General features: G+C 38.5%; 1 protein-coding gene across 1 annotated transcript in view; it reads left to right on the top strand.

Moving 5' to 3' along the window:
• Window positions 1-16,839, top strand: part of LOC306843052 (sucrase-isomaltase, intestinal-like) — a gene marked incomplete at both ends in the record, with an annotated part of 79,934 nt that overhangs the window by 24,867 nt on the left and 38,228 nt on the right. Inside the window, 11 exons of the mRNA XM_079374287.1 lie at window positions 527-670; window positions 799-993; window positions 1,403-1,557; window positions 2,326-2,494; window positions 7,487-7,583; window positions 10,403-10,515; window positions 10,799-10,924; window positions 11,850-11,981; window positions 12,161-12,280; window positions 13,544-13,606; window positions 13,984-14,100. Of these exons, the coding sequence (XP_079230413.1) occupies window positions 527-670; window positions 799-993; window positions 1,403-1,557; window positions 2,326-2,494; window positions 7,487-7,583; window positions 10,403-10,515; window positions 10,799-10,924; window positions 11,850-11,981; window positions 12,161-12,280; window positions 13,544-13,606; window positions 13,984-14,100 (1,431 nt within the window). The remainder of the gene's footprint in view (window positions 1-526; window positions 671-798; window positions 994-1,402; window positions 1,558-2,325; window positions 2,495-7,486; window positions 7,584-10,402; window positions 10,516-10,798; window positions 10,925-11,849; window positions 11,982-12,160; window positions 12,281-13,543; window positions 13,607-13,983; window positions 14,101-16,839) is intronic.

Below are 16,839 nucleotides of genomic sequence, written 5' to 3'. Positions count from 1 at the left end.
ATGATCAGGAAATATTCCTGTGCCCCACTCTCTCATAGCCACAAGGTGAGAGTAGATAGGTCTCATTATTTTGAGGTAAATGTGTTCAAAAGTCTGAACAATCTGTGAGTAACTTTAAGGAACGTCACTACCGAACACCTTTTTTCTGCAATTAAGCACACTTTTTTGGGGAGTTATTCCATAACGTTTAGTTTTTATATGTATATAAAGACTGATGCCTTAACACGGCCAGAATACATTTACTAAAGAAATGTGTTCATAGTTGACAAACACTGTCCTTGGCTCAGACAAATTTCACATATTCCATTTAAAGACCTTTGGCCCCATCCACCTTCCATATTAAAGGGGTCTCGAAATGGAGAAAAAAATTGAAAACGTTCTGCCGTTCGTGATTTACATGACTTTGTATGTACTCAACAAGGCGTTCTGAACAGCTTATGTCTGTCCGTCAATCACAAGAGCCATACTGCTGTGAAGTAAAGAAAATGTGTTAGGTGCATGTCATTGAGTATTTTTGATCTTCTAGGTGCTACATCTGAAAAATCTGGAGCTGGAACTTGGGAAGGATTACACAGTCAACTGGGAAGCCAAAATCCCTGCAAAAATTGATTGCTATCCTGAAGGGGGTGAAGATCAGGCCAAATGTGAAGCGCGCGGCTGCATCTGGGAGGTCAGAGAGAGACAATATTCAATATTCAACCCTGTCATTTTCAGATTGATTGTATATGAAAAGTAAATAGCAAATTCGTATTTTTGCTGCATTTGCTGTAACGTAATTGTTTTTATTCTCTTTTGTAGCCATTAAGTACACCTCACTGTTATTATGCTGAGAACCATGGCTACATCACCAGCAACAAGGTTGAGACACCACGTGGCATCACTGTAGATATAGACCGCAACACTGAATTCCCAAGTCAGCGTTCTCGATCTCGAGACATCAGCAAGCTACGGGTGGAAATCACATACCTGAGTGGAAGAAGCCTACGTTGGAAGGTATGCTTTTCTAAATTTAGGATTAAGACCAAAACAATGACTGAATATACAATTTACATTTATGCATTTGACAGAAGCTTTTAGAGGTTCAAAGAGGTTCCTTTGGCAACAATGTGGAAGTTTTACTGTAGTTTTCACTTGTTTTCAGTTAACGTTCTGAATTAAAGATTGATATATATATATATAAGGGTTCCATGGATGTTAAAGGTTGTTCATGGAACCATACATTTGGAACCTTTATTTTTAGGAGCGTTGGGAATCAAATCCATAACAAGGGAATTACTAGTGCCAGGCCCTATAATTGGATTTTTTTTTTTTTTTTTTAATTTAGGAATTAAGAAAATAAATTCACACAATTAAGACTGAGATTAAGACTACAGTATGACTGATTTTGGTCCTATTCATCTAGATCTTCGACCCAGAAAATGCACGCTACGAGGTTCCCGTTCCCCTCGACCTGCCAGCTGCACCAGAAACAGTGGAAGACAACAGAGCGTATAGGGTTCAAATCAATGACAAACCATTTGGGATCCAAGTGATCAGAAAAGGAACAGAAGAAGTGATGTGAGTAACCTGAATTACTCTGGTAACATGGAGTTCAGAGAAGTTCTTGTGGCAATAATGTGGTAGTTAGTAGGTAACTGCATAGTAAGTTAAGTTATAGTGTGTATTTTATCTGCTGTCACCATTTATTGACTGTTTTTCACCATTTGTAATCACCCTATACAATACATTTATATTTATGCATTTTGCATTTACATTCATGCATTTGGCAGCTCTAAAGCAACTTTGCATTGCATTCAAGGTATATCTTTTATGAATTCATGTATTTCCTGGGAACTGAACCATGACCTTGGAATTGCTAAGAACATGCTCTACTGTTTGAGTTAAATTAATATATATATATATTTTTTTACGTTGTTATTATTATTATTATTATTATTGAAACTACATTTAATAAAAATAATATATATATATATATATATATGTGTTTATATATTAAATAAAATAATCTGCGAATCACATGTGTGCGTATGGATCACGGATCATCTACGATCTGTTGCACCCCTAAAAAAGACTAGCATGTCAAAGTCCCCAAAGGTATTTTAACAACAAATGAATTGGAAAAAGCAGCAATGAAGCAATGTTGTAAAGGAGCACATGAGTTGAACGCAGAAATAGCTCTGAATAGCAGTGTTGATGGTGTACTTTTAGGGTTTTCTGTGAGTTTTAGGACTATAAAAGCACAGTTTGTCTTAATGAAAGCGACTTATTTTTCAGAAGACAGAAAACGTCTTGAATGTTCTGATTTGTTAAAATCTCATTCTCTAGATGGGACTCGGCCGTGCCAGGGTTCACATTCTCTGATCAGTTCCTTCAGATTTCCACACGCCTTCCCTCGGAATATGTCTATGGTTTTGGTGAAACAGAGCACCCCACCTACAAACATAGCCTCAATTTCCACAAATATGGCCTGTTTGCGAAAGACCAACCTCCAGGGGTGAGTGTCAGAACCAGTGGTGATGTTTTACAAGCCTTCCTCTATGATAAGTCATCTGTGCTTTACACAGCACGATACAGCCAGCCATGGTGTATTTGGTCACTTAGTACAGTAATCAAAAGCAGTGATGCTATGACAGTTCACCTCAAACAAGAAAGAAAGAACGAGAGAAAGAGAGAGAGAGCGAGAAAGAGAGAAAGAGTGAAAGAGTGAAAGAGAGAAAGAACATAGTTGATAAAATTATGAATGAAGCCTAGTTTAGTTTTTGTTACATTTTGCCATTATGTATTATTTTATTTATTATTCATGTATGTAATAAAAGCCACCTTTATCAGAGATTATTAAATTAAAATTATTGAAAAAATAAATACATTTAAATATTTTATAACAAATACCACCATGAAATACGCTTATATTTACTTTTTACATACATTTGTGATAAAAGTAATAGGTGTAAGCTTTTTCACATTAAAAATGACACATAAAACGTATTATTACATTGTCACATAAAACATTAAAACATATTCACATAAAAATATATATTACAGATTTACACAGTAATTAATGTTTTCACATTACAGTATGTAAATAGACTTCATTTTCTTTATTCTTTATTAATTTGTTTTTTTAATAAAACATTTTTGACAAAATATAAATGATAAAATTATTATTATTATTAAATCCTTGTATATATGCATATGTATTTGAGTATTAAAGGATTAGTTCCCATTCAGTCGGTCACTCCGAGTCATGTCGGATGACCGACGAATGCTCCCGTGTCACAGACTGGCCTCTTCGGCGATGCTGTCGAGAGCTTTGCCCAGCAGTTCTCGGCAGCACAGAAGCAGACTGAGGCGAGGAAACCTGCTGCTTCCACCCCAGCTGCAGCCCCTCAGCCTGCTCGTCGCTGTGGGCGCCCCCCTGCAGCCGCTCTCGCACAGCTGCAGCAGCCTTCCACCAGGCAGCGTCGTGAAGCCGGTCGCAGGCAGGACGCCCAGCCCATCCAGGCCCCTGCCAAACCTGGCCGCAAGTGCAAGAGGCCCTGAGACGGGCGACTCAGAGGTGGCTGCACCACTCCCTCCCCCGGAGGAGGGCCGGGTGGAGAAACTTTTGTTTCATTCTGTTTTTCACTAGCGCTCCCTAGTCCGTCTCGGTGGCTCCTGTGGACCATCAGACTCGGCTACGCGATTCAGTTCGCCCGGCATCCCCCCATGTTCAGGGGCATCCGGTTCACTTCAGTCAAGGCCATCGATGCCCCTGTCTTACGTGCGGAAATCGCAGTCCTACTGGCGAAGGACGCGATAGAGCCGGTCCCTCAAGCCGATATGAGGTTGGGGTTTTACAGCCCTTACTTTATTGTGCCCAAGAAAAGCGGTAGGTTACGACCGATCTTGGATCTGCGAGTTTTGAACCGTGTACTTCACAAGATGCCATTCAAGATGTTGATGCAGAAATGCACTTTCAGAGGCTCCTGGGCATATGGCTGCAGCTGCAGCCATAGTTCCGCTCGGTCTGCTCCATTTGAGACCGCTTCAGCACTGTTTCCATGGCCGAATCCCGAGGTGGGCGTGGAAACGCGGTACTCACCGGGTTCAGATTACACCGGCCTGCCGCAAAACCTTCAGCCTGTGGTCAGATCTCTCATTCCTTCGGGCAGGAGTGCCCATGGAGCAGGTATCTAGACATGCTGTGGTATTCACGGATGCCTCGGCCACAGGCTATGGACCCACGTACAACGGGCACAACGTCACATATCGCAACTCGCCCGCCACCTCCTCCTCTGGAGTCAGAAGCATCTGAGGTCCATTCCTGCCGTCCACATCCCAGGAGCGTTCAATCGGGCAGCCGACGAGCTGTCTCGAGCAGCACATCCAGTGGAGTGGAGACTCCATCCCCAGGCGGTTCAGCTGATTTGGGGATGGTTCGGAGTTGCTCAGGTGGACCTGTTTGCATCTCCAGAAACCACCCACTGCCAGTGGTTCTACTCCCTAACCGAGGCAATGCTCGGCACGGATGCACTGGCACACAGCTGGCCCCGGGACCTGCGCAAATATGTGTTCCCCCCAGTGAGCCTACTAGCACAGACACAGTGCAAGATTAGGGAGGACGAGGAGCAGGTCTTGTTAGTTGCTCCATATTGGCCCAACAGGACCTGGTTCCCGGAACTCATGCTCCTCGCGACAGCCCCTCCCTGGCCGAATCCTCTGAGGATGGATCTGCTTTCTCAGAGACGGGCACCCTCTGGTACCCACATCCAGACCTGTGGAAACTCCATGTGTGGTCCCTGGATGGGACGTGGAGGTTCTAGGTGAACTACCCCAGGAGGTAGCACTCACTATCGCTTCAGCACGTGCACCGTCCACAAGACGGGCCTATACTCTGAAGTGGAACCTGTTCGTCGAATGGTGTTCCTATCACCATGAGGACCCCTGGAGATGTTCGATCAGAGCCGTGCTTTCCTTTTTGCAACAAGGGTTGGAAGCGTAGGCTGTCTCCCTCCACCCTTAAGGTTTATGTTGCTGTTATTTCCGCTCACCACGACCCCGTAGAGAGGAGGTCGGTGGGGAAGCACAATCTGATTGTCAGTTTTCTTAGGGGGGCCAGGAGGTTAAATCCTACCAGGCCTCCCTCCCTACCCTCTTGGGATTTGGCATTGGTGCTAAGAGCCCTACAAACTGCCCCCTTTGAGCCTTTGCAGTCAGCCGAGTTGAAGTTTCTCTCTATGAAAACCCTACTCCTGACTGCGTTGGCCTCGATCAAGAGCGTGGGGGACCTGCAGGCATTTTCGGTCAACGGTGCCTTGAGTTTGGGCCGGCAGACTCCAGTGCAACACTGAGGCCCCGGCCCGGCTAAGTGCCCAAGGTAGTGAACCTGCAAGTGTTGCCCCTGTAGGAGGCAGACCCAACCCTAGATTTGCTCTGTCCTGTACGCGCACTGCAACAATACGTGGATAGAACTCAGAGCTTCAGGACCTCAGAACAGCTTTTTGTCTGTTACGGAGGACAGCAGAAGGGGAAGGCTGTCTCCAAGCAGAGGATGGCCCACTGGATAGAGGATGCCATCACCTTGGCCTATGAAGCACACGGTGTGCCCTGCCCGCTCAGGTTGCGTGCTCACTCCAGTAGGGGTGTCGCATCGTCCTGGGCGCTAGTTCATGGTGCCTCTCTAGCAGACATCTGTAGAGCTGCGGGTTAGGAGACTCCCAACACGTTCGTTTTATAGCTTACGTGTCGAACTGGTTTCCTCCTGTGTTCTCACCTCAAACGGGTAGTGGCACTGAGAGGCCCGGTTCAGAGTCGGCTTGCGACGTCCTTACGCCTAATTCTCCAGAGAGTTCCTTAACCAGGCAAACCCTTTCAAGTCCTCCAGCACTCCGGTGTCCGGACATGGTGGAGCATCCGGCGCCAGGCCTTTCAGCCAATGAATTCTTGAAATCTGGTGTGAGGCTAGTGCCCATATGAGAGACCCTGCCGGGATCCCATATGTGTATTCCACGGTATGCTTATTAGAGCCGTGTTTCCCCTGGCAGACCATGTTCTGCCATCTCTAATGATGCAGCCTAAGCCATCTCAGAGACTTTCATGTGCAATAGGGCCCTATGGGGTTACTTCACATGTCTAAATGTCACTTAACCCCCTCTGGGAGGAGGTGACTCCGCAGTGTGTCTATTTCAAGCGGAAGGACACGCTTCCCAGTGTTATCCAAGTCCTACTGTTTGGGTTGCTCAAGGAACAACAGTAGTTGACCTTCTCTGTGTAGAGCCCGGTCCTATCGTCTGCCTTATAGGAAGGATCAGGAGGCCTACACAGGGCACTGGAAGGGGCAGCTCCTGTGGCGCTTTGGTAGGGATCCCAATTTCGTCGGTCATCCGACGTGACTCGGAGTGACCAACTGAATGGGAACAAATTAAAATTCCTGATAATTTACTCACCCCCATGTCATCCAAGATGTTTATGTATTTCTTTCTTCAGTCGAAAAGAAATGAAGGTTTTTGATGAAAACTTTCCAGGAATTTTCTCCATATAGTGAAGTTTAATGGACTCCAAACAGTTTCAGTGCAGCTTCAAATGGCTATAAACGATACCAGATGATAAATAAGGGTCTTATCTAGCGAAACGATAGGTCATTTAAAAAAAAAAAAAAAGTATATGCTTTATAAACACAAATGCTTGCATATTCTACGATGCACGTTCATGACGTCACGTACGTTGAAAAGGTCACGCTTGACGTAGGCAGAAGCACAGAGTGAGTGTTTACAAGTTGAACGTGTAAATACTAAGTCAAATGCCGTTTACAAAAAAGGGAGTTACAACTCAACGAGTTTACAAGGTAAAACAACGATGTCGGACAGTTTTGAACTTGGAGGAGAAGATGAGTTGGAGCCTACGTCAGGCGTGACCTTTTCAACATACGTGACGTCACGAACACACATTGCAGAACAGGCGAGCATTTGTGTTCATAAAGCATATACATTTTAATTTTTTTTATTTTAAATGACCGATCGTTTTGCTACAAAAAGTCCTGGGGAGGAAAAAGCATATTAGAGTGGTTTCTGAAGGATCATGTGACAATGAAGACTGGAGTAATGATGCTGAAAATTCAGCTTTGTATCACAGGAATAAATTACATTTTACAATATATTCACATAGGAATCTTTTTTTTTCTCTCTTTTTTCTCTCATTATTTTAAATTGTAAAAGCTGTCCTGTTATTGGCTGTCAGTCATTCATACTGGACACACTAACAACCGTATTCTCTAGCTGACTCACTTCATGTCACAATGCCCAGAGAAAGACAAGCAAAGAGAGAGCTTTGTGAAGGAAGAGAGAGGGATGTAATTAGGTTAATTAAAACGGAGAGATGGGATTTGTAGGGTTCATTCCTTTAAGCCAAATAAAAATCTCTCATTAACACTTAATTGTCTGTTTAACACTGAGAACAACTGAAATCACGTCACAAACTCAAACTCTAATCTCTTTCTCCCCATCTGCAGTATAAGCTGAACAGTTATGGAGTTCATCCTTTCTACATGGGTCTGGAGAAATCCAAAAATGCTCATGGCGTCCTCCTGCTCAACAGCAATGCTATGGGTGAGTAAAACCCAAACACACTTAACATTTGTGATTCAGCTGGACTCACAGGACACCACCTGCACTGGATGGTCTTTCTTTTACAGTAGGCTGAGACTAAGTTAAACATCTTGAACCAATCTAAGATGTTTTGCTGGTTTAAACTGGTCTATTTAGCTTGTGTGCACCGTGTAGAGAAAAGCAAAGGATACACAAAATAATTAAGTTACTTCATAACTAATTAGTGGATGGAAAAGAACATTGTTATTTAACATAATTAATAAAAATAACTATTCATATTATTAATGTGTTGGAATTATTTTATAATACTTTATTTAACATTTTCTAAAAAATTTAGGGAGATTTCTTTACATTCTTTTGGACATTTTATTAGACTGAATTTGTGTGTGTGCATAAAAATGTGCTATTAAGAAAAATATAATAAAATGCTTAAATAAATGCTATAGAAATGCTATTTCAGGCCTACTAAGAAATGTTACATTACAAAATTATTTCCATAACAAATTGAACATTTCTCTCACCAGTTATCATACTGTGATAACAAATAGTAATGTTGTTTAATTAAAAAAACAGTTTATAGTCATATAATAGTCATTATAAATCATATTAAATGATTTATAATGGAACTATATAATATAATATAATATATATATATATATATATATATATATATAAAATGTATGTATGTATGTGTATATGTACATATACATATATATTTATATATTACTAAAACACATTAAAGAAAAAAGCTGTTACACTATAAAAAATATTTTTTGAAGTTCTAAGATTACTGAAGTATGTTTTACAAGAAAATACTGGTCTTTCTACTTTAAAAAAAAAATCATATTCAATTCAATGTGTTATTTAATTGTGAAAATTACTAACAACTTCTGACCAAATTTGACCATTTTTTGTTTGACCAGAAAACCAATTTACCCTGAATTCAGTATTTTTTTTTTTTTTTTTTTCAAATTATACTTTAAAATAGAGACAACATTTTAAAGCAGCATATACATGCTTTTGGTGCAAAATCTGAAGAAAACATCATAATATTTTAAAATGCCTAATTGAGATGACAATCGCAGAATGCATTGCAGTTGTAGAACAAAACAAAGATATGCAGACTTTTCTGTAAGACAAAGAGTTAAGATGTAAACACATTTGTATGTGCCCTTCACATTTCTGTTTATGTAAGGGGCACCACAGTATCTCTGGGAACAATGTTTTTATTGTCTATTTATGAGACTAAAACTCCTCAGTCAGCCACTTGCTGCATCTTTAGCATTGGAACAAATAAGTCCATCGCTCACTGGCTCCAACACTGGCGTGAGTTTTGTCAGCAGGTCTTAAGGTCGTGATTAGAGCGGATGCTATTTATCAGAGGCGAGAGGGTGTCGTTGAGCTTTAGTGTGAGGAACGCTTATGCTTATTGCAGGAGTTTCTCTTGAGCTGCTTACACATAATGGTGCTGCTGCAATGGGGCTTTTAACAGAGTTGTGCTCTCAGAAAGTCTTCTGCATTCAACCGCCATCTCGCAAACGCTCACACACACATTTTAATTCTTACATAAACACGCACTCACAGGCAGTCGAGTAAATGAGCATCCTGAGAACCACAGCAGGAGAATAGCTTTGATGTGCTTCACTTTACTGAGAGAAGTTCAAAGTAGTGCCCTTCAGTTTGAATGCAGATGTGTTTAACACCTCAACGCATACAGAATGATGCAGAAATGGACAGTTAAGGAGGTGTTAAAGACCTCTGAAATGATTTGAAGCTTTTATTGCATGTGTTGACATATTTCTTTTGTAAAAGGAAGTTGGGAATGTACACTGAAGGACTCTTTCCTTTTTTTAAATAGCTAATAGTTTAGTTTTTTGTCATAGTCCAGCAAAATCACATTTGGCAGCTTGTGCACAGACAAAAGCAATAAAGGCACTTTCAGAATTAATAAATTAGAGCCAATTATTTCACTACTAAATCGTAGTTGGAAAATTTATTAATTTAATTGAATGAATAAAAAAACATAATTTATATTATTAATGTTATTTATTATTCTTACTATTCATAAGACATTTTCATAATGAATATATTAAAGCCAATTACTTCACAACTAGTTAGTAGTTAAATAAAGGGAATTTATAAGTAATAAATAGGTAATAAAGGGAATATATGCATGTGTTTAAATGGAACGTAATTAATTTAATTATCATTTTTTTGTAAAATAATTGTGTAGTTTTCTATAATATTTTCTCTGCAAAGAGAAAATGGCTAAAGACATATTTTGCATTCTTTTGAGAATTTCATTTTTTTTATATACACTTATGTTCATTTAAATGTAATATATATATATATATATATATATATATAATACTATTTTACAGTGAAATACTGTTACAATAATAAGAATATAATGGAAATTATTTTGATACTAATAAAAAAAATCACTAAAATTAATTAAAAGTTAACACAAAGTAAACATGAGAAAAAGTGTTACAAACAGACTTCATTTTCTTTATCCAAAATATAATTGCAAATTTTTATATTTAGATTTTGGGATGAATTGTCATCTGGACGTGTTTTTGTGAGTGTTTTCAACCCATAGACATGGACTTAAAACCCACAAAACTTAATTTTATTTGACCCTTAAGATGTAAACATTGTCATGTCCAGTGTGCTGTCTGTCATAAAAGCATTAGAGGGAATCCGCTACTGCTGTTCAGAGACTGTAAGTGTAGGTGTGTAAAAAATAAGCTGATGCGGCACATTGAGTCACTGGGATGATGTCATCCTTTTTTTTTTTTGGCTTGTTTTGCTCTTAGATGTGACCTTCCAGCCTACTCCATCTCTGACCTACCACACCATCGGAGGTATCTTGGACTTCTACATGGTGATGGGACCCACTCCAGAAGAAGTGGTTCAGCAGTACACTGAGGTTTGTGTGTGTGTGTGTTTCCTGGCTTGATGAGGTTTAGCAGATGGAGTCTCTCTGCCTCATTGCTCACAGTGTACTCAATCTAAGCACACACACAAAATAACATCCGAAAACTCACATGCATAAATGAAATACATAAATATTTATCTAAAGGAAGCTCTCTTGTCACATAGACAGAAGGGGCTATTAGATTCTCTTAAGCCACTTGAATATTTATGTCCTAAAATGTATTTGCATAAAATATCAAATATTTTTCTCTCGGTTTGTGCATTTTGTCTGACAGATGATCGGCCGCCCGGTTCTTCCAGCCTACTGGTCGCTCGGCTTCCAGCTTTGCCGCTACGGCTACTCCAACGATACGGAGATCGCAGATCTTTACAGAGACATGAAAGCAGCTCAAATACCTTATGTAAGTAGTTTGTGCATGTGTCTTTCAGTCTCTTCCTGAATGCAACAATAAACACAGTTTCAAACTCTCACCGACCTTCAAAACTTGCATTAGAACTTCAGGAATATTGCGTTTCTCACTTTAAATACCTCAACCAGTTATTTTGCAGGGATGCGCAACCTGAATGATAAAAACTCCACAAAAACCTGAATGATAAAAACTTCTGTGGCTGTATTAAGACTTAAAGTGGCACCTGGAGTGAGTCACCGACACATAAAGTTCATATTAAAGCTTTCATAGTCCTTTTATTAGAAGTTTCTTCTAAGAAAAGCATCACTAGTATTTATAAGCTAACATTTTGAACAACCCCCCCCTAACTCGTCTTGCTCTGTTTCTGATACTGATGATGGATGATACCTCAGATTTTATGACTTGAGAAGTCTGCTGTTTATTTTTCAAGGGATTTTAGAGAGGTGATTTTGTGAATGGACAAAATCAATGATGAAAACACTTTCATAATTAATAAATTAAAGCCAATTACTTTACAATTAGTTAGTAGTTAGAAATTAAATTTTTAATTAAATTTCATTTAATTAATAAAAAATCTGTTATTCATATTATTCATGTTTTTTTTCTAATTTATTGCAATTATTTCTTGTAGTTTTATATAATATTTTCTCTATAATTAAAGGAGTTGGTTCACAATCTTTTGAGCATTTTGTTAGTCTAAATTTGAATGTGTGCATACCAATGTGTTTTTAAGAAATATAATATTACGTAATTTTAATTTTATTATCTATACAGTTTTAGGATATAATGTAATTTACAATAAAATGTAATGTAGGATAAAATCCATAGCAACTGCTTGCAGCTCAATTACTCAGTCACTTTGGAAGTTCACATTTAAGTTTAATAATAATAATAATTGACCTTTGATCCCTTAAAGGATGTGCAATATGCAGACATTGACTACATGGAGAGGCAGATGGACTTTACGGTGGACCAAGTGAACTTTAAAGAACTGCCTGCGCTGGTGGACCAGATGAGGGCTGAGGGAATGCGTTTCATCTTCATCCTGGTACAAACTATTCTCAATTACTGGGAAAAACAAAGTTGTTTCCATGAAATGGTAACTGTAATGAGAGCAGAGAGATCGATGTTGTCTGATATCAGTACGGTCATCTTATTCTGGCCAGAAGCATGCAGAGAATGTATTCTGTACCAGAACTACATGCTTTATTTGTTTGTGTGCTTCAGGACCCAGCGATAGCGGGCAATGAGACGAAAGGCTCCTACCCTGCTTTTGACACCGGGATTGAAAAAGACATTTTTATCAAATGGCCTCCTGAGCTCAGCAATGACATTGTGTGGGGAAAGGTATGACAAACACAAGGAGGAAGAGGAACATATTGATTCTGAGTCAATGCCTCATAGTTTTGTTGACAGTATATTTTTCTCTGCTCTGCAGCATGAGTTTGAGGTCCTTTGTGTTCTGCAGTACCTTGAACTCTGTTTGTAGCTTGGTTTGTTTGTGTTGTTATTTAAAGAAGGATAATACAATCATCTACACGATTATCTATGCCTGATAGCATAGAAATACAGTACGTTTGCCATTGCTCAGTGTGGGTTTGACCGATAGCATACATTTTTTTTTTGTATATTGTCAAACCAATTTTTAATTTTCTCAAATAGGATAGACGTTTTATAATGAATGATACCAAAAAAAAAACAGCACTGATCATCAAATCCATTGCTAATCCTCAATACTAATTGTGCTGTGGTTTTCCCTCCAAAAATGATGTCATTGGCACCAAGGATAATGTCATTATGATTTGTTATGCTGTACTATGTAAATCCTAAATTTGAATTTTTCCAATTTAGTCTTAATTGGGAATAACCACTGGAAGGCAAATTAATTAACCCATACTTAACATCATCTCCAAAATGGTGATGAAATGGAAAACTGTTGGTTATTTTCCAAATGCTTGTGGAAGAATTCAGGATTCAGAGTTCAAGTTAAATGAGGTTAAAGTTTCTGTATACATGTTTTTTCTTTGAAAAACAACACATTAGCCAGGTATTCTAATATCAAATGTGTGTTCCGTGTCGGAATGTCTGGTTTTGTTTTGGTTTGTTTAACTGTACCCAGTGCCAATTTACTCAATAATCTTTCAGCTCCCCGGGTTGCCAGTTCGTGTAAAATAAAGCATATCACAGGAAGCCAGCAAACAAACTGGGTCAGAGACTGCAGATTCTACCCAACCTAAAAAAGCCTCGGCATCTGTCTAAAAGGAACACAGGCAAATTAAAACGTGCTCGTTCTTCTTGAGTATCCTCAATCTGGCAACCCACGTGAGCATGGAGTCTGAGAAAGGAGGGTTGGGAGAAACAACTGTCTCCAATATTTTGAATTTGGACTGCAGTACCCATTTCCGTATTGGATACTGTACCTTTAAATTGGGAAACATCATCTGGAATACGTCATTAATTGAATAGATTTCACAAAAGACTAATAGGATGAAAAAATAGTGATCTTGAAAACACTTCAGGAAAATCTAAACAAATGAATCACAGAATAAAACCACATTTCCCTTAAAGCTTGATTTGTTTGAAACATTTTGTTGTTTCTGTCTGTCATAGGTGTGGCCTGACTATCCCAATATCACTGTGGACAATTCTTTGGACTGGGATACTCAAGTAGAGGTATCTGCCTCTCTCACTTCATTATCTTTCTCTATAAATCACTCTCTTTCTATCTCTCTTTAATCAGAGAACCGGACATCTTTTCTCTTGTTCCCTCTATCCAAGTCTATTCATTCTGGAATCCTCAGTACAATGGGCTATAATTGCAAATGCAGTCAAGAGAGATGAAGGTGACATCATAGATTATATCAACCAATCAGCATGTAGAAGACACACAATCGGCCAATGAGAACAGATCAGAAGTGAATAAGGACATTATTATTAAACAAATTAGCGTGTTGCATTCCTGTAATATCCAATCAGCATGTAGTAATTATCAAAGCACTGCCTCCAACCTGCAGCAATTCTAATAATGTTTGTTTCACTTGAACTTTCAGCTATTCAGAGCTTTTGCAGCGTTCCCTGATTTCTTCAAGACCAGTACAGCAGAGTGGTGGGGAGAGCAGATTAAAGACTTTTACAACAACATTATGAAGTTTGACGGACTCTGGATCGTGAGTGCTTTGTATTTTTAATTTTTATGTTGGAATATAAAGCAAAGTTTCTATTTCAATTGGACATTCTGTTATAAGTAACTCTAAGTACAAAACTATAAGTACAAAAAGTATGTCGACTAACTAAAATGATTTCGCGAATACATATCAACTAACTCTCATTAGAAGTAGGGCTGGACTGGATTATTCGAATATTCGTTCAGTGGGTTGGAAGTTTTGAGATTCGAATCGAATGCTTTTTTTTTTTTCCTCGAACACCTGGCATTCCCCGCGAAACGGTTCTCAACTTGTCCACCTGGCTGAACATCTGCACCAGCAACAGACCGTGCTGACCTATAGCATGCATATATGAGCCCGCTTGCCGCATATCTACATTTGAAATAATGAATTTAAGCGCGCAAAAGACACGACATGTGAACGGACCCTCTGCTATCACAAAACCGAAAGCGATGCATGCGTTTTCTTTCTGTCAACTTTCCCCAGATGCGAGCTAAAGTCTTGGGTCAGCGTGCAGTAGCTCCTGTAGTGCAGACGAGATGCACCGAAGTGAAGCCGCTTTGAGAGAGTGAAAGAGAGAAGACACGATCCAGCTGAATCACTCAGGCTGTTTTCAAATGACTGATTTAATCTGATATTTTGTGTGGATTTATTTACTCATCTAATCTACATGCTATATTCAATAAATGTGTGCAGGAATTTCCCTCATTATAAACTCGAAAGCTGTGGGAATGAGTAAAACTATATACACACAAATTCAGGACCTGATTAAATATAACTCTATTATACAGAGATTTGTGAAATAAAATTCCATGACTTTTACAAAACTTTTCCAGGCCTAGAAATCGCTGTTTTAACATTTCATAGCTTTTCCAGGTTTTTCATGACCGTATACCCTATAAAAGCAACTGCACGCTTTCAATCACTAAAGATTGGTCCTCTCCCTCCTCTAATCACATGCCGAATCCATTACCCCGCTTTATTCCGGGACCTCTCAATTTAAAAATTAAGCACTGGGCTACCTTTTTAAAAGTATTGCTCTTATCAGACCTGTGCGTGTATCACTAGTGCAGTGTGCGTTCTCGGAGCATATAAGCCCTGCCCGCATGAAGCACGTCGCTTCCGGCTCACGCTGTTCTGTAGTTTATTAAAAGTTTATTAATTATGAAGGTGTCCCGTGTCCATATTGCACCAAAATGCAACACTGCACTCCCTAGGGTCCGCAGCAACACACCTGTCACACATGAAGTCATTGGATGAACGGTTCTCGAACACAATGAAAATGCAAACAGACAGACAGATGCACAGAGATTCCTGCCTTTATTAGAGAGAAGAATATGTTCAGCCCCTCCCTCCGAAGCTTCGAATATTCGGTGTTGATTACTATCGAAGCTTCGAAGCTCAAAAAATGGTATTCGGACCAGCACTAATTAGAAGACTGTTAGGATTATGGTTTGTAATATACTGTAAGTTGTCATGTATAGCCTACTTGCAAAGTTACTTATAGTCAATAAAATGTTGGAGGACTATCAGAATAAAATATTAGCAGATAGACACTCTCCTTTACCTAATGAAAAAATAACTATGTTAAAATGTATTTGAAATACATTTATTTCATACACTATAAAGACATTTACATATTTAGGTACTTAATAAAAATACCCTGCAATTGTATTTTTAGTGTACTAAACGTATACTTAAAGTCTGCTAAATCGGAACAACGGATTTTGTACTGAACTGTAAAAAAATGTTGAACAAACTTAAAATTTTAAGGCAACCAGCTTCAGCAGATTTTTCTCAACTTATGTTTAGGACTTTTTTGAGTTTTCTCAACTTTTTTTGTATAAACTTAAGTTGAGAAAACTCAACAATCTGCTGAAGCTGGTATCCTTAAACTTTTTAAGTTTGCTCAACTTTTTTATTTATTTTTTTTGTTTTTTTTGTTTACAGTGCTGTAAAAAAAATCAAAAGTTGAGAGAACTTAAACATTTAAGGCAACCAGCTTCAGGGTATTTTTGAGTTTTCTCAACTTAAGTTTATACAAAAAAAGTTGAGCGAACTCAAAAATCTCCTACAAAAATAAGTTGAGAAAACTGAAGCTGGTTGCCTTAACATTTTAAGATTGCTCAGCAATTTTTTTTTTTTTTACAGTGTGGGAAATGCACATAAATTATCATTTTGCACTACTGTAATATCTAGTCAGCATGTAGTAATCGTTAAATTGTGTGGAATTAGTGCTGAAGTCCAACTAAATATATACTGAAATATTTTTGATTGTGCTAAAGTGGAACTATTACAAGTACACTTCAGGTACACTTTAAATATCTTGAATTTAAAGACTGATATTATTCAAATATCATACAATCCTCATCAATAGTGACAATATAACACGTTTTAGACTTAATATTAAGAAATGTGCATTGTGCACAAGTAGTAATCCAAATAAAGTTTAATTATATTTGTCATATCAGTAAGTCTGGAGCGATATGTCAGTAAATGTTAAAATATTAAACTTTACTTAGTATTAAATAAATGTATTTTAAATATACAACTTTTTTACTAGGGGTAAGCAGACAAGTAAGCAGTCATTTTTATGAATTAAAATGGTAAAATATATTCTTTGAGCACATATGTGCCATTACATGCCATTGTTGCTCTTAAAGCAACACATCTAACTCTAACCGCAACTGATAAATACCTCAAAAATCAGAGGGAAATTATAGATTCATAGGAATGTTGTTG

This window comes from Barbus barbus, assembly GCF_936440315.1.
Source record: "Barbus barbus genome assembly, chromosome: 23".
Lineage (NCBI taxonomy): Eukaryota > Metazoa > Chordata > Actinopteri > Cypriniformes > Cyprinidae > Barbus > Barbus barbus.
The sequence above is the reverse complement of the archived record's forward strand: the minus strand, read 5'-3'. Positions and strand labels throughout refer to the sequence as shown.